The 25,491-nt window shown below is 43.6% G+C and overlaps 1 protein-coding gene across 8 annotated transcripts in view; it reads left to right on the top strand.

Moving 5' to 3' along the window:
• LOC134337121 (rap1 GTPase-activating protein 2-like) overlaps nucleotides 1-25,491 on the top strand; it is a 502,203-nt gene that overhangs the window by 432,842 nt on the left and 43,870 nt on the right. For all 8 annotated transcript variants that reach the window (XM_063031978.1, XM_063031979.1, XM_063031980.1 and 5 more), the window contains 5 exons: nucleotides 4,782-4,860; nucleotides 7,061-7,114; nucleotides 10,265-10,348; nucleotides 14,117-14,217; nucleotides 18,793-18,922. In XM_063031978.1, the coding sequence (XP_062888048.1) occupies nucleotides 4,782-4,860; nucleotides 7,061-7,114; nucleotides 10,265-10,348; nucleotides 14,117-14,217; nucleotides 18,793-18,922 (448 nt within the window). The remainder of the gene's footprint in view (nucleotides 1-4,781; nucleotides 4,861-7,060; nucleotides 7,115-10,264; nucleotides 10,349-14,116; nucleotides 14,218-18,792; nucleotides 18,923-25,491) is intronic.

Below are 25,491 nucleotides of genomic sequence, written 5' to 3' on the forward strand. Positions count from 1 at the left end.
TAGGTACAGAGATGGAACCTGGTGTGGTCTTCTGCTGCTGTGGCCCATCCACTTCAAGGTTCAACATCTAGTGTATTTAGAGACGCTCTTCTGCACAACACTGTTGTGTCGCATGGTTATTTTGGTTTACTGTCACCTTCCTGTCAGCTTGAACCAGTCTGACCATTCTCCTCTGACCTCTCTCATTAACAAGGTGTTTTCACCCACAGAGCTGCCGCTCACTGGATGGTTTTTGTTTGTCGCACCATTCTCTGTAAACTCTAGAGACTGTTGAACATCTCAGAAGTTTCTGAGATACTCAAACTATCCCATCTGGCACCAGTAATCATTCCACGACCAAAGTCGCTTAGATCACATCTCTTCCCCGTTCGGATGTTTGGTCCGAACAACAACAGAACCTCTTGACCATGCCTGTATGCTTTTACGTATTGACTTGCTCCCACATGATTAGCTGATTAAATTAACGAGCAGATGTACAGGTGTACCTAATAAAGTGGCCACTGAGTGTTCAGAAAGCCTTAAAAGACGTGCAGTTTGCATGGTTAATTGCTAGTGCAGTGTGTTATCAGCGAAAAAAGCAATTCTCGATAGGCTGGCTGGGGTGATTATATTAGTTCAAACTAAAATAATGAAGTCCTGATTATGCTGGCTGTGAAGTGTGCCAAGTGAACTACTCCTCTCTTGTCTAGACTCGTGTGGCTGTACAAATGTGTTTCTTCAGCTTTAAAGCTACTCATCTTGTCGGGTGTGGAAAAGGCTCCCTGAGATAGGTTAGAGATCAGTCATTGCGGATAATGGAGATTCATAGATTGAAGGATACTCACTGAATTTTAAACCCATGGAACCAGTAGGAAATGGCAATCTCCCTTTACATTCTTGAGAGTAGATTTTGAAATGTAAAGGAAACATGCTTCTTTACGTGTTGAACTCATTAAGTCGTATTGTTCTTGCATATATCATTCTTTCTCTCTCAAGTGCTACATTTTTTAAAGACCTGAACTGCCATAGCAGAATATAATTGCTAACTTACTGCAAGCGCCTGTACTTCAAGAGCAGTCAATGATTGTGCAACTTTACACCATTTAGTGATCCTTCAAGGCACAACTGATCAGTAACAATTCTCAGTCAGCCTTGGAAACAGAATGAGGTTTAATATCACAGGCAATGTTTAATATCAGCTATTATATATATCTATAAAAACTACTTAAATAAGTAGGAAATAAAAAGTAGTGAGGTGGTGTTCAATGTTCATTTGGAAATCGGATGGCAGAGGGGAAGAAGCTGCTCCAGATGGAGGAATTTCATTAGCCAGAGGGTGGTGAATCTGTGGAATTCGTTGCCATAGATGGCTGTGGAGGCCAAGTCATTGTGTATATTTAAAGCAAAGGTTCATAGGTTCTTGATTTGTAAGAGCGTCAAAAGTTATGGGGAGAAGGCAGGAGAATGCAATCGAGAGTGATACTAAATCAGCCATGATGGAATAGTATCAGACGATGGGCCGAATGGTGTGATTCTGCCCCAGTGTCTAATAGCCTAACTTACAATTACTATTTCTTAAAGAACCGTAGGAAATCCTTTGAGTTTGAACATTTCAGCAGTTGGGCACCATTTAGCTCGGTTCAGGATTGCATAGGAGAGTTGTTCCCTGATCCCAGAGGAAAAATAAACCTTATTATCACAAAGAGATCTCCATTAGTTATACGGCAAGCGATGATTTGAATGATGACATGAGCTCAAAACCTGAGTGTTAAAAAGCTTCTGTTGCAAAAGTGCAGAGAGATTAGTTTTATTTCTCATGTGTGTCTCAAAATGTAGAGTGAAATGCATTGTTTGCATCGAGATGTGCTGGAGGCAGCACATAAGTCTTGCCATGCTTCTGGCGCCAACATAGCAGGCCCATAACTTGCTAACTCGCACTGTACGTCTTGTGGATGCATGGCAAGGAAACCAGGGCATCCAGGAGAAACCCAAGTGGTCACGGGGAGAATGTTCAAACTCCTCACAGAAGGCAACAGGGATTGAACCCTGAACTTAGAGCTGGCGGTGTAAAGCATTACGCTAACTGCTACATGACCAGAAATATCTACTTCTGAAGAACAGCATATCCCTGAAACTGAAAGATTTGCATTTTTACAGTATTTTTCACAATTGCTCAAAGAGCATTACAGCCATAGAAGTGTTGTCACACTTAAATAAGTTTTTTTTCCTTTTACATTTCAGACTCTACTGTTTCGGTCTCTGAAATGTAGAGAGGAAGGATTTGGTCCACTGATTTAAGTCGGCAATGAACTTCAATCTGCAAGCCTCTATTATCATAAGACCATAAGATGTAGGAGCAGAAGTAGGCCATTCGGCCCATTGAGTCTGCTCCACTATTCCAACATTGGCTGATCCAATTCTTCCAGTCATCTCCACTCCCCTGCTTTCTTCCCATACCCTTTGATACCCTGGCTAATCAAGAGCCTATCTATTAATTATTCATAATAATTAATCTCGGGAAGCATCTTCCATGCCTATTAGAATGGGTTGTCTCTTAAATTGTACCAAGTGTCCTGGTCAGCAACAGCGATAAAATTCACCTGGTCATGCCCACATTGTCTGTGTGAGAGCTTGCTTTATGCAACTTGACTGTTGCTTTCTCATTGCCCGGTAATAGCAATTTACTCAAGAGAGGAGCATTTCGCCTGGCACAGACAGCTCTAAACCAGCCATTCAGTATTTTGGTTTAAATCAACAAAAAAAAATGCACACAGAGATTTACAGTACTATGCAAAAATCTTGGGTATGTATATATACCTAGCCTGGTGTCTTAAGACCTTTGCACGGTACTGTACCTGGAAAATATATTTTTTCACCTGTAGAAATGGTGATGTAAGGTACAAAATCCAGCAGTCAAATTGCAGAAAGCAAATTCCCACAAATACAATGTGGGCATGACCAGGTAAACTTTATCAGCGTTGTTGGGAGGATAAATATTGGTTATGACACTGGAGATAATTCCTCTGTTCTTGGAACTAACAATTGGATGTGTCACATCTGGCTGAGAGAGCACACAGGATCTTTGTTTACTATCTCATATGAAAACTGACACTTCCCAAAATACAAGAAGGAAGTGTAAAGACAGATTCTTGTGCTCAACTCTGCAACTGAACGGTGAATGTCAGAATCGGAATCAGGTATACCATCACTGAAATCTGTCGTGAAATGTGTTGTATTGTGGCAGCAGTGGAGTCAAATACATTTTTAAAACACTATAACTTACAATAAGAAATACGTGTATGTTATAAAAGCAAATTAAATAAGTAGTGCAAAAATAGAGCAAACTGGTGAGGTGGTGTTCATGGATTGGTTCATTGTCTCTTCGGAAATTTGATGGAAGAAGTGTAGAAGTTGTTCCTAAAACATTGAGTGTGTGTCGTCAGGCTCCTGTACCTCCTCTTTAATGGTGCTGCATAAAACAGAGCATGACCTGGGTGATGGTCGCCACTTAATTGAGTGAAGCACATCCAACTCTGATATGGGAGTGCAACAACCTTGCACTTATGTCAGTAAGACCGAAGAACTGATTGAGGACTTCAGGGAAAGTAAGACAAGGGAGCACACACCAGTCCTCTTAGAGGAATCAGAGTGGAAAGAGTGAGCAATTTCAAGTTCCTGGGTGGGGTCAATATCTCTGAGGATCTAACCTGGACCCAACATATCGATGCAGCTACAAAGAAGGCACGACACTGGCTATATTTCATTAGGAGTTTAGTGTGTCTCCAAAAACAGTCACAAGTTTGGACAGATGTACTGTGGAGAGCATTCTAACTGGCTGCATCATTACTTGGTGTGGGGAGAGGGGTCTACTGCACAGGATCGAGGTAAGCTGCAGAGAGTTGTAAACTGTGTCAGCTCCATCATGGGCACTGGCCTCCATAGTATCCAGGTCATCCCCAAGGAGCAACGCCTCAAAATGGTGGCGTCCATCATTAAGGACCCCCATCATCCAAGTCATGCCTTGTTCTCAGTGCTACCATCAGGAAGGAGGTACAGAAGCCTGAAGACATACACTCAACGATTCAGGCACAGCTTCCTTCTCTCTGAATGGACTTTGAACCCATGAACACTACGTCACTACTTTTTTATTTCTATTTTTGCACTTTTTAAAAATTTAACTATCTTTTTAAAAAAAATATATAGAGAGAGAGTAATTCACAGTTTTTTTTCTCTATTGTTATGTATTACGTTGTACTGCTGCTGCAAAGTTAGCAAATTTCTTGGCACATGTTGGAGATATTAAACCTGATTCTGATTCTAGATCTGATCTCATGAATGCTAAATGAGAGATTTGATACTTTATACTTTATTGACGCTAAACAATTGATACTAGAGCGTACAATCATCACAGTGATATTTGATACTTCGCTTCACGCTCCCTGGAGTACAAATCGATAGTAAATATTAAAAATTTAAATTATAATTATAAATCATAAATAGAAAATAGAAAAGGGAAAGTAAGATAGTGCAAAAAATCCAAGAGGAAGGTCCGGATATTTGGAGGGTACGGCCCAGATCCGGGTCAGGATCAGAGCCGTAACAGAATGAGCTGGCGTGCCATTCCAACTTTATCTGCATATGTTTTATAAAGGTATCAAATAGAAAATGTATCTAGCTCTTACCAAGAATGAGTTAGTGTTAAGGCACTAAATTTGTGTTGATTTCCTACACTACTGTTTGTAAGTGCTCATCATATTTTTTAAAATTTTAGCCATACAAAACCCGTATTCTTGTTTACATAGATCCAAGTCCAAAACAATTCATGAGCGACTTCCTCTGACTGGAGTTCCACAACTTCCGAGTATTCCAATCATTGCAAAGGTAAGGAAATTGACAAAACCGTACCATTTTCAGCGCTGTTTGCTTGCCACCATTAAATGCTCCTCAGACTATATTGACAGCCATTCATCAGGGTGGTGATGATTGATGTAGGTTGTGTACAACAAGGTACAAGCACCATATTGGGCCAAATGCAGTCACATTTGCAGGTGGTTCCATCGAGAACAGTAGTAAGGTGCAAGACAGCACACTGCGGACTCTGCGGTGCAGGGCTACAGTATGCATCTGATCCCTTGTTCCACCATGGACTTCCCTTCCATGTCCAGGAGCATTCCATAATGTATTCAGTTGATGGGTGCTCACACTTCACATCTGTCCTGCAGCATGCCATGGCTGGCACACCCAGCATAATTCATAGTTTATAGTCTAGTTGTCATTCAATCATACACAAATACCCACGAATACAGCCAAATGAAACAGTGTTACTCTGGGGCCAAGGTGCAACACACAGTGTCAACAGTCACACACAGCACAAGGCACATATAAGGTATCAGTAAAACACAGTCGCATACAAAAAAGTGCATGGCTTAGTCTTTTTAATGGAATCACAGACATCCATCAAAAAGGCAATCAGAAAACTACAGATGATGGAAATCTGAGATAAAAACAGGGAACGCTGGAAGCGCTTAGCCAGTCAACCAGCGAATGTGGAAAGGGGATTCCAGATCAGGGATCTTTCATTCTGACAAAGAGTCAACTGAAGCTTTAGCTGTTTCTTCGGTCACAAATGCTGTTGGACCCGCTGAGTCTTTGCAGTATTTTCTCATTTATTGAAAGATTTTGTTTAATTGAATTGTACTTTGAGCTTTTTTATGCTCTCTATTAATTATTTTCAACAACATCCAGTTTGAAACAAATGGCAGATTTCCTTTCCTTGTAGAAAAATCAAGCTTCATAAGTCTAGGGCAGGTGTAATCTTGACCAGACACGATCTTAATAAGTGGTGGAATTGTTTTGATAGCTAATCTCCTGTCCCTATCCCTCTGGTAGAATACCATAAGTGAATTCAGTGGGTTTTAATCCATAGTTACTATTACTGACATTTTATTATCTGGCATTTTATTCCAGATTTCCCATCTCCTGTTTTCAGTTCTTGTGCTATACGTTATAAACACAGAAGATCCTGCAGATGTTGTAACACACAAAATGCTGGAGGAACTCTTCTGGTCAGGCAGCATCCACGAAGTGTCTCAGATTGAAGTGTCGACTCCGTATTCCCTTCCATAGATGTTGCCTGACCCCGCTGGATTCCTCCAGCATTTCCTGTGTGTTACTTCGAGTTGTACATTAAACCCCTTTGAGTGCCACCAACACTCACATCCTCAAACTCACTTGCCTTCCACGTGTTCATAAATGTTTCCTTTTGTTCTTCTTCCCACCCCTTCTCTACATCATGGAACTTGTATGTATTCACAGTAATGATTGACAGTCTTCGACCTAAAACGTTAACTCTGTTTTTCTCTCTGTAGATGTTATCTGCCCAGTGTGTTTCCATCATTTTCTGCTTTATTCCTGATAGTTTAGTTACCTCCGTTTAAGGATTTCTGGATGCTGAGGTGTGTTGGAACACTTTTGTTCCAGATCATCAACCCAGCCCTCTCCTTATTCTATTTAGAGATATTTAGAGACACAGCAGGGTAACAGGCCCTTCTGACCCAGTGAGCCTGTGCCGCCCAATTGTACCCATGTAACTAATTAACCTGCTAACCCATATGTTTTTGGACTGTGGGAAGAAACCGGAGCATCCAGAGGAAACCCACACGGTCACAGGGAAAATGTATAAGTTCCTTGAAGACCGTAGCAAAATTGACCCCAGATCGCTGGCACTGTTATAGCATTATGCTAACCACTATGCTGCCATGTCACCACCTATATGGTCAGTAGATACCATGCCAATGCAATAGAAGTATTGTGGAAATGATGGGGGTGAACCCCAACTAATGGGTCATAAATTAATCTCTATGGCAAGCTCATCCATTGCAAAGTGCTGGAGGAACTCAGCAGGTCAGGCGGCACCTGTGGAGGGGAATTATCAGTCAACGTTTCGGCTCAAGACCCTTCACTGGGACAGGTTCATTCTGCTTTGTAACGTGGGGTTGAAATGATATAAACAGTGCTCAGGTCTCACAATGAAAAGTGGTGGATCCTGCAATATTCTAATAGATCATTGTCTCTCCCTCAGCTCCTATGTGACGATGTGACCTGCACTAAATTCTCTCCTGTACTTTATCCCAAGGTAAGAGTGTGAAGTTCAGCTGTCATTATGTCATATAATGTAGCCTTTCCAACTCTCGTCTAGTTGACATCAGTCGTTACCTTATAACATCTAGTGTATATATTACAGAATGGCTAACAGGCTGATTGCAACCTAAAAAACATATAAGCATTGAGCTGATCTCTATGCAGATAAAATGTAGAACATTGAACAGTTCACTGCAGGATACGGGCCTTTTGGCCCAGAGCGCCTGTGCCGACCATGACGTCGTCTAATACTGCATGTGGTCTATATCCTCTCATTCCCAACTTATTCATGTTTCTGTCTACAAAATTTCTCTAACAAGTATCCAACTCAAATTCACTCCAATTGTGGATTATTTTAGTAAAATAATAGCATTCTTGGATGTTCATTTTGAGGGCTGCCTCCCCAACTTCCCAGCTCTCCAACTGGAAGACGTCGCTAAACCAAATATGCAAAAAGCTGGATAAAATGAGACAAAGTCAGCAGAGGTGTCGGAGAGCCAATCAGGTCCATCTCTGAAAGAGGCCACATTTGCCCTGTGAAAAATGTTTTTATTTGAAGTTGCCTTATTTCAGTTGCGAAGCTCTATGTGAGTTTGGTTAACATAACATAACATGGAACTTCGGGAACGCACAGGGTCAGAGTTTAATCTCCCCCACCCGCATGACGCCCATTAACCCTTCCTACTCCCTTGCTTTCTGAGTGAGATTCATGTTCAGGCATATTGAATTACAGAGACAGTTTGTGTCAGGCACTTACATCTACAAAGACAGCACAGAAATCGAAACTTATTGTCCACAAACTGTTTGGACGCTGGATTCTAAAACAGTGCCTCAGAGTCACAGAGGGGCTGAAGTTTCATTTCTTCAGTTTGCACATGAATTAAGACAGGTCCCTGGGGCAATATAATAGTGAAATATACCAACCCATGGCATCCAGGGTTTTATTTATTTTATTTAGAGATACAGCACAGTAACAGGACATTCCAGCCCAACGAGCCCACACCACCCAATTACACCCATGTGACTAGTTAACCTACTAGCCCATTCTATTTTGTGATATGGAGGAAACCAGAGTGCCCAGAGGAAACCCACACGGTCATGGGGAAAACATACAAACCCCTCACAGGCAACAGCGGAATACAGACACCGCTGTAATAGTCTTATGCTACTGGTTGATTGAATTCTTTTCTCACCCTTGCTCTTCCTTGTAAATCAGAAGTATCATCTCAGAAGTGTTCTGTGTATATACCTAACTTTTCTTAGGAGTTGGTAGAAACTTTAAGAAGTAAGCCTAAGAGCCGAAAGGTATGTTGCAGCTCTATGAAACTCTGGTTAGTGCACACTTACAGCACTGGTGTGGTCACTTCATTATAGGAAGACTATGGAAGCTTTAGCGAGGGTGCAGAGGAGATTTACCAGGATACTAGCTGGATTAACAAATATGTCTTATGAGAAAAGTGAGCAGGGACATTTATCTTTGGAGCGATGGACGATGAGAGATGGCTTGATAGAGGTGTACAAGATTATGAGAGGCTTAGACAGTCTAGACAGCCAGTTTCTATTTCCTAGCCAATACCAGAGGACATCTGTTGAAGGTGAGTGGAGAAACGTTTAGGTAAGATGTCAGAGGTAGCTGTTTTGTTCTACAAAGAGAATGGTGGATGCCTGGAATGCACTCCCAGAGATGGTCGTAGAGGCTGGTACAATAGGAATTATCAGGATTCCAATTAATTGGGGCACATTGGGACCAGTACATTATGGCCCAATAAACCAGCTGTCTTGTTAGCCGAGGTTTCATGGAAACGGCTGAAAAGGTATAAGAAGACAAACTGAGTAACAAATTACGTATTAAAATCAAATACAGAACCATAGCAATACAAGTACAGAACTATAAAACTGTGTATTAGTTCCTAATGGTTATTGACTGAAGAATACATCCAGTGTACACAGCCGTGTTCGATTGATTGACTGTAAGTGGACAAAATCAGCACAGACACCTAGTGTAGATATAGGCTGCTTTCATACAATGCCATCAACGACTGCATCCTCAAGTCTTCATTTTCACTGGAACATTCAAGGTGATTGTCGATACCTTCAAGTTCTTCGTAGTTCCTAACTTGTTGAAGTAGTGAAATTGTTTCATTTTCACTCCCAGCTGTTTCTAGCATCTCCAACCCTGAATGCTTGAAACCGCAGTGAGCAAAACAATTCTGATTTCTCTTGCTGCTCATTTCTCGCCAACTATCAGTGACAAAAATCACTGCTTTTTGAGCACAGACACATGCAGCTGATGTTATTTTTTTAAAAAAATTGCTCTAAGCATTGTCTGGTGTCTAATGGCTACACAAACACATTGACTGTCACGAATTAGAAACTGTTTGGCAAGTCTCCAGTCCCAATTAAGCAGCATAGTGTCCCAAATAAATGAAGGGAATCCCAGTTACTTTGTCGATTAGTTTATGTTCTTCACGAGTTTTCCCAAGTGACTGCCCCAATTAACTGGAATCCACTTTATTTAAAAATACTTTTTGATGGGGATATGGATGTAAGAAAAAATGGAGGGCTATAGGCTGTGTATACCTTGTCATGGCTCGGAGGCTTGCTACCTCAGTGACCCAGAGAGCTATGTTGGCTGGAATCAGGACTTTATCCTCTAGCTCTTGGTAGGATCACCCATGCCAAACAGGTCAAAGGGTAGAGACTAGACTATTACTGGTGCACCAGTCCTCCAGGTTCAGGGGTTCAGTCAGGGTTAACAATCTTAACGGTAAAACAAAATTGCAATGGAAACAGCAATGAAGATCCCTTCTACATCTGAGTGTGATGGTATTCCTGAGTCTCCACCTGAAACTTGCCTGACTGACAGTGGTGAAAACCGGGAGAAAGCTACTGACATGATGAAGGAAGTCCTGAACACCACCAGAGATGGAGGACCTTCATTGCTGCCCTAAACATCAGCACCGAAATGGAAAGTAATAAAAAGGATATGCTGTGTATGAAGGAAGGGGTACATTGATTATAGAGTATGTCGTATGGGTTGGCACAACATTGTGGACCAAATGGCCGGTGCTATAATGTACTGTTTTATCCTCCATGTAATGACTTTGCAAAGGGTTGTCTGCTGATCTGCTTCATTTTCTCAAAGGCATCTCAACTAATTGTGGCATATGATGAACATGAGATCAACGACAAATTCAAGTTTGGTGTGATTTATCAGAAGGCCAGACAGGTGAGTAATGGATGTTCAACAACAAGATTCTACGCTGAATCATATTTCCATCTATCAACATCATTTTGCACAGTGCCTCTGATCATAATGTGGGCTTCTACTTCATGGCATTCTACAATGTTAATATGACCTTGATGATAGATTTACCAGAGGGGAACCAAGATAACACCCACATTACTCACTTGTACATTGATAGACTCCTGCACACGCAAGTAATGGCAGCTTCCAGCTGTCTCATTTATTAAGGCGTTCCCTATACACTAATCTTAATCCATTGAGATAGGGTTGAGTAGTTCTCTGATCTTGGCAATTTACTTGCAAACAGTTCGTCACCGTGCGAGGAGACATCATCAGTGCGCTGTTGATTGTGGCATGTCCTGTGAATGCTTGGCCTTTATATACTTTCCAATTAGCTGACTGGACGTCTTCGGAAACTCAATTGCAATGCGGGGAGGAAATCTTGTCACCGATTGGCTGTGTGGCAAAGAGTATATCGGAGCATTCACAGGGCACGCCACAGTCAACAGCACACTAACAATGTCTCCTTGCATGGTGATGAAATGTTTGCAAGTAAATTGCCAAGATCAGAGAACAACTCAACTCAACCATCAATCACCCAAACTACACATCTTCTGAATTGTGCTCCTCCTTTCAACCATGGCATGTGGCCCATTTTAAACAGGTTTAAGGGCTTGTAAGCTGGTCACATGAAGACGTTTTCACAGAAGTATCGGATGCTTAGTTAAGGCATTCCAAGTGCCAGTGCTAAAATATGGAGAAAGGCTAATCATATGTTTACTCTGCACAGCCTCACAGTGTTCCAGAGTGTTTCACACCCATTGCAGTACTTTTAAAGAGATTAGCTTTATTTCTTGTACGTACATGAAAGCATGCAGTGGAATTGGTCATCTTGTGTCAGATCAAATCAGCAAGGGTTGTTCTGGGCCACCTCCAAGTATTGCCACACTTCCGGGGCCAATGTTTCATGTCCGCCCACAACTCACTAACCCTAAAGGGATGTCTTTTGGAATGTGGGAGTAAACCAGAGTACCCGGAGGAAACTTGCACCATGACGGGGAGAACACACGAACTCGTTACAGATCGTGGCAGGAATTGAACCCACGATCTTGCATTTGACACTGTAAAGCAATGTACTGACAGCTGTGCCACTTTGGAAACGTGGTCGCTGTTTTAATACATAGACATGGGAGCAGAATTTGGCCATGTGGCCCATCGCATCTGCTCCACCATTCTATCATAGATGATATTATCCCTTTCAATCCCATTCTCCTACCTTAATATTTGTCAGCCTACTTATCAAGAACCTATCAATCTCCGCTTTAAATACGCCCGATCACTTGGCCTTCACAGCCATCTGTGGCAATGAATTCTACAGATTCACCACCTGCCAGCTGAAGAAATTCCTCCTCATCTGTTTTCAAGGGACGTCCTTGTATTCTGAGGCTGTGCCCTCGAGTGCTACACTCCCCCACTATAGGAAACATCCTCCCCACATCCACACTGTCTAGGCCTAGGGAGTTCCCAGCCTGGGGTCTACAGACCCATACTTAATGGTATTGGTCCTTGGCTTAAAAAAGGTTGGGAACCCCTGATGTAGATGTTTCAAGATTCAACAGGTTTCCATGAGATCCCCCTTATTCTGAACTCCTGCCAGTACAGCTCAGAGCCCAATCTCTTGGGCAAATGTAAGAGGTCACAAGATGCCTTTTCCAAGAACATCAGGAGAGTTGCCGCCCCCAGAACCTGAAATAAAATCAGGAAATTATTTAAAATGAAACAGAGTCAATATTTGAGATCAAAGCCCCGTAATCAGAATATTGGATTATACCTTGGCCCTCAGCTAACCTAAACATGATTTGGTCATTATAGTTTACTCTGCCCAATTTGGCTGGCTACTTTACAATAATGATTACATCTCAGAATTACTGTATCGTTTTTTTAAAAATACTTAGGGATAATGTAGAAGCACATTAGAAATGCGGCTCATTATTAATAAATAAGACAGAGTTAAGACAGTGGAGCAACTGCTGGTTTCCCTTGATAATATCTGTTAAGTGCCAATGTTCTAGCCACCTGTAGCCTTGGTTCCCTGCTACAGCAGTTAGTGCTCCAGCGACCCAGGTTCAAACCCAATTTCCAGTGCTGTCCATGTGGAGCTTTCCTCCTGCATCCAAGTGATGGGCCAACTGGCCACTTAAATTGCCCCCATTGTAGGCGGGTGATGGGAGAATGAAGGGAGTTGACTGGTATGTGAGAGAGATTACAGGGAAATAGGGCAGATGGTAGAGCTCTGAAAGCTGGCAGAGACTCAAAAGGCTGAATCGCCTTCACAATATCAAAGTATGAAAAGATATTTAAATGCTTAATAGAGAATGTCAAAATCAAAGTGAGTTTATTGTCATATACACAATTACATATATGCACAGGTGCAATAAGAAACTTACTTGCAGCAGCATCACAGACATGTCGTATTAAATATACTACATTCACAAGATAAACATAAATTATATAAAAAATTTTTCAAAGAAAAATGCAATTAGAACAAGAAAAAAGCAAATGTAACTCTCTCACTATGGCTTGGAATAAACCAGGCTCGTTAGCTGCTTCTGGCTAACAGGCATTTAATTGCATGGGTAAGGGTGAGAAGACCGCCTTTAACAAGCAACACACATCTTGGGTTGGCATGATCTGGGTTCAACCGAACAGGAAAGTTGGAATGTTTCAGTGAGGGCACGGAAATTGCAGTGAATGCTGTGTAAATACTGCCGCGTGCAAAATTATCGTTAGCCAGGGAATAACAAACCTTGCACCAGCATAAAATTAAAGTGGAAGTATGTTTACAGATATTTCAATTTTAACAAACAGTTAACAGAAAAAAAAAGAAAAGGGGCCCATTGCAGGTAAACCAGTCATAAACATTGGAGCTCATTTCTGAAGTAGTTGGGGATATCACTTTACTCACAGCGCTGAACCCACGTCACCAGTCACAGTTCGAACTTACCTTGAAGAACGTTATGAACAAACTAGCTAACTCTGAAGTATTGGCACTTCCTCCTTGGAACCATTCATCTACCCTTGCAATCGGGTCTCCCCATCGGGCAGGATTCTCCAAGCGTCTTTCCTTGTGCTCTTCTCTGTACCTCCTTCTCTTCCTACACCTCCCAACAAAAAAGACCCAAAGCCAGATCACTGTCCTTCAGAAATCTGATCCCAACCAGCTCTCTTGACTGTTCCATGACATCCCACTGGACAGAATGTTACCAAGACAAACCCAGTTGGCTGACACAATATTCCTAAACTGAGCAACTGACTCAGTATTTTAGCAAAAACCAAAACACCAATCTGAAGCTTATTAACAGAACCCACTGGATTTTGCATAAAAGCTGTTGAAATAAAACGCCCCACAGCACAGCTGTAGGAATACAATAAAACATGTTCTTAACCAGGGAATTACTCAAATACAAAGGAATAGAAGACTATGTTCTTGAGGTTAGTTGGGGCTTCACTGAAGAAAAAACAAACCAACATATATCAGATGGGCTGAATGGTTCTTTTGATGCCTTGCAATAGGTCACCGCACTGATCCTGCTATCCCTGTTTTCAGAGTGCCTGAAATATATTTTACATCTAGATGACTTGCTAATTTTTTTATTTGTCCAATCACAGCTGGCTGAAAATACTTGAAACAACCAGCACTTCATTGTGCTTTATTCTGTATTACTAAGACACTTTATTTCTGCCTTTCAGACAACAGAAGGAGAACTCTTCGGGAACAATGAGGAAAGCCCGGAATTTAAAGAATTTCTTAACTTGCTGGGAGACACAGTGGTACTCCAGGATTTCAAAGGGTGAGTGAAATAAGGATACAGTTAATATGGGAGGAAGCAACTTTACCTCACCTTTCAACTTCCTCCACTTAAATTGGTAAATCAGTTTATTATTTTTGCATGTACCAAGGTACAGTGAAAACTTACTCCTTCTGGTAAACAAATTTCCTGCTTCTTCCTCTATTCTCCATTCCAGTAAACAAATTTCCTGCCTCTTCCTCTATTCTCCATTTCTGTAAACAAATTTCCTGCCTCTTCCTCTAGTCCCCACTCTGACCTTTTACCTCTTCTCACCTGCCCAACACTTCCCCCAGGTCCTCTCCTCCTTCCCTCTCTCCTATGGTCCACTCTCCTCTGTCAGATTCCCCCTTCTCCAGCCCTTGACCTTTCCCACAAACCTGGCTTTACCTATCACCTTCCAGCTAGCCTCCTTCCCAACCCCCCCTCCCCCCACCTTTTTATTTTGGCATCTTACCCCTTCCTTCTCAGTCCTGAAGCAGGGTCTAGGACCGAAACATCAAATATCTATTCATTTCCATAGATGCTGCTTGACCTGCTGTGTTCCTCCAGCGTTTTCTGTGAGTTGTGTTTGATTTCCAGCACCCTGCAGACTTCCTTGTGTTAGTGAAAGATCTTTGTTTTGCATGTTCCCCATACCAATCAGTGCATTGAGGCAGTACAATGGGAAAAGCAATAACAGAGTGCAGAAAAACAAGAGTTACAATTGCCGAGAAAGTGCAGTGCAGGTAGACAATAAAATGCAAGGGTTTTGATGAGGTAGGTTATGAAGCCAAGAGTTCATCTTATGGCTCAAGGAGACTATTTAATAATCTTACGAAAGTGGAGCAGAAGCTGTCCTTGAGCCTAGTGGCCCATGTTCTCATGATTAGATAAAGATTAGCTTTATTTGCCACATGTACATCAAAACACCAAAGCTTACAGTGGAATAAGTCATTTGCGTCAGTGAAAATGGAAATCCTGTGGAATTTATTGCAAACAACAGGAATTCTGCAGATGCTGGAAATTCAAGCAACACACATAAAAGTTGCTGGTGAACGCAGCAGGCTAGGCAGCATCTCTAGGAAGAGGTGCAGTCGACATTTCAGGCCCAGACCCTTCGTCAGGACTAACTGAAGGAAGAGTGAGTAAGGGATTTGAAAGTTGGAGGGGGAGGGGGATATCCAAAATGATAGGAGAAGACAGGAGGGGGAGGGATGGAGCCAAGAGCTGGACAGGTGATAGGCAAAAGGGATACGAGAGGATCATGGGACAGGAGGTCCGGGAAGAAAGACAAGGGGGGGGACCCAGAGGATGGGCAAGAGGTATATTCAGAGGGACAGAGGGAGAAAGAGGAGAGTGAGAGAAAGAATGTGTGTATAAAAATAAGTAACAGATGGCGTACGAGGGGGAGGTGGGGCATTAGCGGAAGTTAGAGAAGTCGATGTTCATGCCATCAGGTTGGAGGCTACCCAGACGGAATATAAGGTATTGTTCCTCCAACCTGAGTGTGGCTTCATCTTTACAGTAGAGGAGGCCGTGGATAGACATGTCAGAATGGGAATGGGATGTGGAATTAAAATGTGTGGCCACTGGGAGATCCTGCTTTCTCTGACGGACAGAGCGTAGGTGTTCAGCAAAGCGGTCTCCCAGTCTGCGTCGGGTCTCTCCAATATATAAAAGGCCACATCGGGAGCACCGGATGCAGTATATCACCCCAGCCGACTCACAGGTGAAGTGTCGCCTCACCTGAAAGGACTGTCTGGGGCCCTGAATGGTGGTGAGGGAGGAAGTGTAAGGGCATGTGTAGCACTTGTTGTCTATCCACGACCTCCTCTACTGTAAAGATGAAGCCACACTCAGGTTGGAGGAACAATACCTTATATTCCGTCTGGGTAGCCTCCAACCTGATGGCATTAACATCGACTTCTCTAACTTCCGCTAATGCCCCACCTCCCCCTCGTACGCCATCTGTTATTTATTTTTATACACATATTCTTTCTCTCACTCTCCTCTTTCTCCCTCTGTCCCTCTGAATATAACTCTTGCCCATCCTCTGGGTCCCCCCCCTTGTCTTTCTTCCCGGACCTCCTGTCCCATGATCCTCTCGTATCCCTTTTGCCTATCACCTGTCCAGCTCTCGGCTCCATCCCTCCCCCTCCTGTCTTCTCCTATCATTTTGGATCTCCCCCTCCCCCTCCAACTTTCAAATCCCTTACTCACTCTTCCTTCAGTTAGTCCTGACGAAGGGTCTGGGCCTGAAACGTCGACTGCACCTCTTCCTACAGATGCTGCCTGGCCTGCTGCGTTCACCAGCAACTTTTATGGGAATTTATTGCCACAGGCAGCTGTGGAGGCCAAGTCTTTATGTATCCGTTGGCAGAGGTTGATAGATTCTTGATTAGTCAGGGCAGGAAGGGATACGGAAGGACGACAGGAGATTGGGGCTGAGAGGGAAAATAGATCAGCCATGGTGGAGCAGACTCGATGGGCCAAATGGCCTAATTCTGCTCCCACATCTTATAGTCTTGTAACACAGTCCAAGGATTGTGCTGGGTTGCCATGCTTCTGGCGCCAACACAGCTTGCCCACAACTCACTAATCCCAGTCCATACATCGTTGGAATGTAGGAGGAAACCCACAGGGTTATGGGGAGAAGGTACAAAGTCCTTACAGCAGAGGGAATTGAACCCCAGTAATGGGTGCTGCAAAATACTTCACCAACCACTGTGCTACAGTGCCGGCCCAAGCAGATGCAAGCTTTTGAATCTTCTCCCCAGTGGAAGGGGTAAGAAGACCAGATGTCCATTGTGGGTAGGGGTCCTTCATTATTTTCTGGCATTTCATTCCCATTCTCTATCCACCGATCTCACCCTGTTCCTCATCCCTTAAATCCAAAGATCAAACGTCTGCTTTGAATGCAGCCAAAAACTGGGCATCCACTTTGCTGGTGTGCAGACATCCAAATATTCACAACCCTTTGACTGGGAAAAATAATCTCATCCCAGACCTTGAGCCTAATACTTATCCAGCATCCTGGAAGCCATCATTATAAGGATATCGTTTGTTCGTTTTGTACCGTGTCTTACAACGTGGGCGATTATGGTCCTTCCATGACCATGATTGTTCTTGGCAAATTTTTCTGCAGGGGTGGTTTGCCTTTTTCTGGGCAGTGTCTTATACAAGATGGGTGGCCCCAGCCATTATCAATACTCTTCAGAGATTGTCTGCCTGGCATGAGTGGTTGCTTAACCAGGACTTGTGATGTGCACCAGCTGCTCATATGACCATCCACCATCTGCTCCCTTGGCTTCACGTGACCCTGATCAGAGGTGGGGGGTGTGCTAACCTAGACCTGCAGGTTAGCGGGGGGAAGGAGCACCTTACACCTCCTTTGGTAGAGACATATCTCCACCCTGCCACCCTTGTAAGGATATACCTGGGTTTAAAAAAAAATAAAGATCCCACTCAACCATGGCCAGTCTGAACCTGACCAGTGCCCAAAGACTCCTGGTAGTTTTACTACCTTGGAGACATCTGCAGAGAGTGGAGAAAAGTTTGGCTATGGTGCACGTATATTGCTATTGATCAACAAAAGGGCACATAAGGAAATTATATTCATATGGGTGACGTACTGACCTAGGCCATACCCAAATTTCTTTGTCTGAATGCATCCTCAACTCAATCCAATCCGAACCCAAGGCACATAGTCAATGGAGACACAAGAGGCAGCAGATGCTGGAATCTGGAGCAACAAACCAGATTCTGCGACCCAGCGGGTCAAGCAGTATTGTGGGGGGAAGGGAATTGCTGATGCTTTGGGGTCATCAGGACTGATGTGATGCTTCATACAGGGTCAAGAGGTTCTCAGTATCAACACTGCCAAACCTTCAAAGAATTTAACCGATTTCAATGGGATGATTTTGTATTGTTTTCAAGCATCGGAGAACAGAAGCGTAGACACTTAATTCCCTTCTCATAGGCACCTGCAGGTAAAGGTAATTTACAGTGGCCAATTAGCCTACCAACCCATACTTCCTTGGAAAGAAACTGAAGTACCTGAGGGAAGCATGCGTGGTCACAGGGATAATGTGCAAACTCCTCACGGACTGTAGCTGAGGTCAGGGCTAAAGCCAGGTCTCTGGAGCTGTGAAGCAGTAGCTCCGCCAGCTGTGCCCATTGTCTACCCCCTTTCTATTTTGAAGCTGAGAATAATTTTGAGTGAGGATATTTTATGTCTGAGTTTGAGTGGAGTCCTGAGAAAGGAAAATCTGCTTCTTAAAACCAGAGCAGTTTTAGATCACTGCAGGCCAAGTGGAAAGGAAGTACTTATTGTTTGCAACACCTTCAAAATTCTGGAGGAACTCAGCTGGTCAGGCAGCATGTATAGAAGGGAATAAACAGTCAACGTATCAAGGTTGGAAAGGAAGATAGCAGAAGCATTTATTTATAATCCTGCTATAGAAGGAAGTGATTCTCTGTACTCACCATGTATTACATCACTACAAATGAGAAAGTTGATACACCAACATTCTCTGATTTGGAAGCCTTCATGCGGAGGAAGGTGCAACTTGCATGTAAAATACCTTCCTATTACAGGTTCCGAGGAGGCCTCGATGTCGCACATGGTCAGACCGGGTCTGAGTCTGTCTACACTGTCTTCAAAGACCGAGAGATAATGTTTCATGTCTCCACTAAGCTGCCCTTCACAGAGGGAGACAATCAGCAGGTGAGTTCAAAGAGAGACAGATGCCTGTAATGCAGCCACTCACCCCATCACAAGAACGCAAGGCAGTAGGAGCAGGAGTAGACCATGAGATCTTTCAATCCTGCCCCACCACTTAAAGTGACCATGACTGATCTGTGTTGGCCTGTGCCATTTCTCCATACCGCTATGCTCCTCAACCTTTCAAATATTTATCCATCTCCAATTTAAATACTTCTATCAGCTTCCACCACCGGCTGGGACAGAGAATTCCAGGGATAAGCTAGCTTCCAAGCGAAGAGATTCTACGTGCATCTGCTCTGAATGACCAGCTCCTTACCCTGTAACTATGTTGCCTTGTTCATGACTCTCTCTGAATAGTGAAAACAATCCAACATCTACCCTCCTAAGCTTCCTTAGGGTCTTATAGGTTTGAATAAGGTCACCCCTCATGCTTCTAAAACGTACAAATAGAATCATAGAAGTTCATGACTACAGGGGGAGGTTGGTTGACCCTTCACACCCTTGACAGCTCTTGCCACTGCTTGTGTTATGTTTTAAGTCGACATCTGGGCACTTTTTAAATGTGATGAAGTTTTGTGCTTCCATGAGCCTTTTAGGAAGTGAACACCAGACTACCTGAAACAAAACCTCACCTCCTTTCCAGCCCGTCCACTGATTGGGAAATCTGTGCTCCCTCTAATTCACCTTCCTACTAAAGGGTGTAAATCCATTGCCTCCAGGTCCTCATGTATTACACAATTCAGTGAAACCGCTTCCTGGAACATCCTGCCACAGCTCTTCCTGCTCAGCCCTGTAGGCCAGAATGTGAGGCAACACTTGCGGGCTGCCCCCAGCACATCCTTAAATTGTGTTCGTTGTTACGGAAATGGGGCATTTTGCTCTGTTTGGGTGTACATGTGATTAGGAGAATGAATCTAAATCTAAAATCTCTCTTCCCAAACCAACTGCCCGGATTAATCAATCTTTCCTGTAAAATTCCCTGGTTCTGGTAACATCTTTGTTACTCCCCTCACCCACCATAATGAAGGGGGGAAATTACAGAACGTCAAGGGCAATAACTTCTTTATTGTTGCTTGAGCCACAAGTAAACGAGGGTCTAAAAGATCAGGGAATTGAATTTATATTGAGAGAGATGTGGCCTGTAAGATTCCAGCTCTGTTCAAGGAAAGAAGGGGCTATTCCATTGGGTTTTACCAAATGGAGTATTCATTTCCCCAAATCTTTATCTTTTTGAAATATTTAGTTATTTGCCCCTCTTGGAATATTCCTGACAGCAGAGGCCTAAATAACTGAGCTGTCCTTTGTGCCAAAGGAAGATTTACCTGGCATTTTGTCCCAGTGACAGCTTCAATGACTCCTCCACAATGACCACTTCTCCCTCAAAACCTCAGGTACCACTAGGGTAAATGACCAGCCATGATCTCATTGAGTGGTGGAGTAGGTGTGAGGGGCCGACTGGCTGGGTGGTACTCTTGTTTCATGGTCTTATTCAATATAGTGATAAAATCAATGACTGTCAGAAAAAGACTGGGGTTGGATGACTGTCCTTGTGTGTGCATGGGTAGGTGGGTGGAACAGGGGCTTGTTGTGTTCTGTGTTGTTCTGCCGAGCATCGTGGACATGCTGGGTTGGTGCTAGAATGTGTGGCGACACTTGTGGGCCGTCCCCAGCACACCCGAGGTTGCGTTGTTGTTAACATAAATGAAGCATTTCACTGTATGTTTTGATGAACCTGTGATCAGTAAATTAATCTGAAAGTGAGCAATGCACTCTAATCCAGCCAACACTTCCATCATCCCTTCTTTCCACATGTCTCTGTCTGCCCCCCCTCTCTCTCTCTCTCTCTCTCTCTCTCTCTCTCTCTACCCATCACCAGCCAGCTACAGCCTCCCAATTCGACCTCCCTCCTTCCCCCACCTTCTCCCTCCTCACCTGGATTACCTGCCTCTCCCCTCCCCCTCATCCCTTCACACTCTCCACCTCCCTTTAGCACCCTCACTCTTGATGCAGGGTCCTGGGCTGCCTGAGCCGCCGAGCTCCTGCGGCAGTTTATATGCCCAAGAGAGTCTACAGGTGTTGGAAAGCTTGAGTAACACACACACAGAATACTGGAGTACTGGCAGAACAACACAGAACACAATAAACAGGTGACATTTTGGTCCTGATAAACATCAACTGTTTCTTTCCCTCTGCAAATGCTACCTGACCTGGTGAGAACGTTCAGCATTTTGTGGGTGTTCCCCAGCAATATGTTTTGTGCTCTTGCTGGACCTGTTCAGTACCGTAACAGTGCAGAACGAGAGTGCTCTGTACTGCTGCGTCCCTGATTGACCGTCACTCAGTCACGTTCCTCTTAAAACCTACACCATTTCTGTCTGTCTATCCTGCTCATTGGCTAATGGACTTTTTCCTTTGTGAATGATGCCTGTTCTCAATTCTGCCTTCTGCAGTTTGATCGTGTTTCCCGCTATATAAAAGCTATCACAGTGATTTTTTTTGTAAATCTGATTGAACTCCATCTTCAGTAAATCTGAAAGCAGGAAAAAAATTCCCTTATTCAAATTAAGTAATTATAACTTCCTTAATTTCACCTCACAAAGTTCAGCAGCTGAAATCTACTTCCTAATCAGGTCCTGTCGAAGGGTGTTGGCTTGCAACGTTGACTGTTCACGCCCCTCCATAGATGCTGCCTGACCTGATGAGATCCTCCAGCATTTCGTGGGTGTTGCTCTAGATTTCTAGCGTCTGCAGAACCTCTTCTGTTTCTGAAATGCTCTTCACCGTTTACTGAGCCTTAACTTGTGGCTTCTTCCTCAGATGTGGTAATTGGATGTAGTGAGGGGCAGTGAAAGGGCGTTTCTCCTGACGGTCTAAACATAGCTATGGAGAACATGCATTTGAAATCATGCTTGTGGTGTTACTTCAATGCGCAGCTTTCCAAATCTAAATATACGAAGGACCTATTCTCAGTGTCCAATTAATTAGTTATCGCCTGTGCCTAATAAACTATCAACTGGGTGTATGTTCATGGTCTTATGGTGCTGCCGTCCATCCACTTCAAGATTTGACATCCTGTGTGTTCAGAGATGCTGTTCTGCACACCACTGTTGTAACGCGTAATTATTTGAGTTACTGTCACCTTCCTGTCAGCTTGAACTGACTGGCCTCTCAGTAACAAGGCATTTTCGCCCACAGGACTGCTGCTCACTGGATGTTTTTTTGTTTTGCACACCATTCTCTGTAAACTCTAGAGCAGGGTTCTCAACCCATGAACCAATACCATTAAGCAAGAGGTCCATGGACCACAGGTTGGGAACCCCTGCTGTAGAGATTGTTGTGCGTGAAAACCCTAGGAGATCAACATCAACGATCATTCCACAGTCAAAGTCACTTAGATCATGTTTGGTCTGAACAAAATCTGAATCTCTTGACCACGCCTACATGCTTTTAGGCATAGAGTTTCTGCCACATGGTTGGCTGATTAGATACTTCCATTAATGAGCAAGTGTACAGGCGTACCTAAAAAAAGTAGCCATTGAGCGTATTTCCCTCAGCAGTGTGGTCAGACTCCAGTGGGCATAAACTTAAAATGGATGATTGAAGGATTAAGGAAGAGATGAGGAAATACTTTCAGCCAATGTTTGAGGAAGACCTTGGGATGTCGTAGTTCATCTGCAGTGCGAGAGCCAAGACTGTGGGAAATGAGTCTCTGTGGGATTAGGATGGAAAGCCAGTCCAGAGTGGCACTGGGCAAGGTCGGGAAACCCACTGTGCCCTGGCTGATCACTGAATGCCACCACTTGCTGCAAGACTGGGCGTGTTTTCCCTGGAGCAAAGGAGGCTGAGGGGTGACCTTATAGAGCTTTATAAAATCGTGGGGGTGGGGGTGGTAGATTGTCAAAGTCCATCTCCCAGAATAAGCGAGTCTAAAACCAGAGGGAGAAGGTTTAAGGTGAGCGGGGAAAGGCTTAAAAGGGACCTGAGGGACAAGTTTTCCACACAGAGCGTGTATGAATGTGGGGTGAGCTGCCAGAGGAAATGGTAGAGGTGAGTACCGCTGAGATGTGGACAGGATATATTTAAAGCAGATGTTGATAGGTTCTTGATGACTAAGGGTGTCAAAGGTTACAGGGAGAAGACAGGAAAATAACGTTGAGGGGGATAATAAATCAGCCATGATGAAATGACGGAGCAAACTCGATGGGACGAATGGCCTAATTCTGTTCCTATGTCTTATGGTATTGTGGATAGGGAGTTTCAGGCGTATATGGGCCAAATACTGTCAAATGGAGCTCAGTCAGGAAGGTACATTTGTCAGCATGGACTCTATAATTCAGCAGGTGAAAGAGAATCTGTGGGGGGAAGGGACAGTCAACATTTCTGCTGAAGACCCTGGAACAGGACTGGAACTGACTGTCTGATAAAGGCAGCGGCCACCTCACATTGTAACAGTACGTGTGTCGAGCTAGACTGTGTGATCAGACTGGATCACTCTTTTTCAACCAGCATAGACACTGAGATTCATTTATTTATCACATGTACATCAAAGTGCACAGTGAAATGTGTTTGTGTTAACTACCAGCACAAGCCAAGGATGTGCCGTGGGCCGTCTGTACTGTCACCACACACTCCGACACCAACACAGCATGCCCACAATGTGTAACAGAACACAAGGCTCAACAAGCAACAAAACGACAGCAGGAAAACAAGCCCCTTATCTCCCTCCCACCCCCACACACACACATAGACAGTCCTGTAACCCCAGAACAGGCCTCTGGGCCTCCAGTTTCCGGACTTTGGCCACTGGGCTTCCAGACTTCCGATTGATCTTTGGGCTTCAGTCTCCGGCACTGACTGTAGAGTGGCTGATGACAGAACCTGAACTCCAGGCCTCGACATGATAGACCAAAGGGCCTCACTCTGTGTGATAAATTTTCTAAATTGGTTTAATATTGTGCCATGTATCAAGGTACATTGAAAATCTTGTCTGGCATGCCATTCATTCAAATCAATTCACCTGAACTGTGCGTGGAGACAGTACGGGGTAAAACAATAACAGAATAAAGAATAAAGTGTTACAGTGTCAGAGAAAGTGCAACACAGGATGACAATAAAGTGCAAGGCCATAGCAAAATAAATTACAGGTTCAAGAGTCCACTCTTATTGTACTTGGAAACTGTTCGATAGTCTTATAACAGCAGGATAGAAGCTGATTTGAGCCCAGTAACTATTGCAAGCAATTAGGAGACTACCTCTACAATCCCTCCCCTTCCCCAAGGTTGCTACCTCATGAGGACTAGGCTAAAAGAATTAATACATTTCAGTTTAGTTCAGCTTTTCAGGAAGTGCAGCTCTAAATAATGAAGTTTCAACTTGGTTTGTGTTAGTGAAAGGAGGAAGGTCAGAGAGAAATCGAACTGGCGTATCACAACACTGGGTAAATTCAGCTGTCAGTCTGAAAAGTCATTCCAACAAGGTAATCCTAGAGGCCTGGGGTTCAGAAGCTGGCCATTCAGATCATTATAGATGTAACAGCCAAGGGCTGATTTCTGTAGCCTGTCTCTTCAAGGGTTCATCAGGGTGATTTTTAAATGTGGTATATCTGTATGCACCACCCTACTGGGAGGTAACTTTCAGACTCCCAACCAGAGTGTGGGTGAAAAATAAATTTCTCAATTCCCCTCTAATCCTGTGTACTAATTAACTTGGATCCATTCCTGCTAGTCTGAGGAATGACCAGCAGGCATAATTTTGTACAAATTTCCCCTCCGTGTGTTTTGGTCCTCAACCTGTTCAATCTCTCCTCATAACCACAGTCTCTCCTGTGCACAATCTCCATCTCTCAGATTAGTTGGTTACGTTGGATTATTTTAAGGTTGAAAGAGGTTGTAAAGATTGCAGCAACGAAGAACGGCCACAGAGTCATCAACCACTATTAAAAACAGTGCATGGGCGTATTTAAGGCAGAGATTGATAGGTATCTGAGTAGCCAGGGCATCAAAGGTTATGGTGAGAAGGTGGGGCAGTGGGACTAAATAGGATAAAATGGATCAGTTCATGATAAAATGGCGGAGCAGACTCGATGGGCCGAATGGCCTACTTCTGCTCCTTTGTCTTATGGTCTTATAGTCTAAAAAGAAAAGCAAAATCGCGAGGTAGACTTCACGGGTTCCCCAACCATTCACAAATCTGGTCGAGGGAAACCGGAGGAGGGGAAGAAGTAGTGTTCCGAAAGCATTGAGGGTGTGTCTTCAGGCTCCCGTACCTTGTCCCTGATGGTTAAAATGAGAAGAGGGCATGTCCCAGATGGGGAAGGTCTTTAATGATAGATGCAGCCTTGTTGAGATGCCCTTGATGCCTTTGTTCTGCATTGTCACTCTTTTACTTTATTCCAGCTCAATGTGCAGTTTAATGATCTGTTCAGTATGAACAGTAGGTAAGATAAGCTTTTTACTGTATCTTGGTGACGTGACAATAATAAATCAATATCAATACCAATATACATGCAGTTCCAAATGGTGACAATCACTGAAAGATCAATGAATGCAAACATTACCCATGATTCTCTC

This window comes from Mobula hypostoma, chromosome 23 (assembly GCF_963921235.1).
Source record: "Mobula hypostoma chromosome 23, sMobHyp1.1, whole genome shotgun sequence".
NCBI classification, from domain to species: Eukaryota; Metazoa; Chordata; class Chondrichthyes; order Myliobatiformes; family Myliobatidae; genus Mobula; species Mobula hypostoma.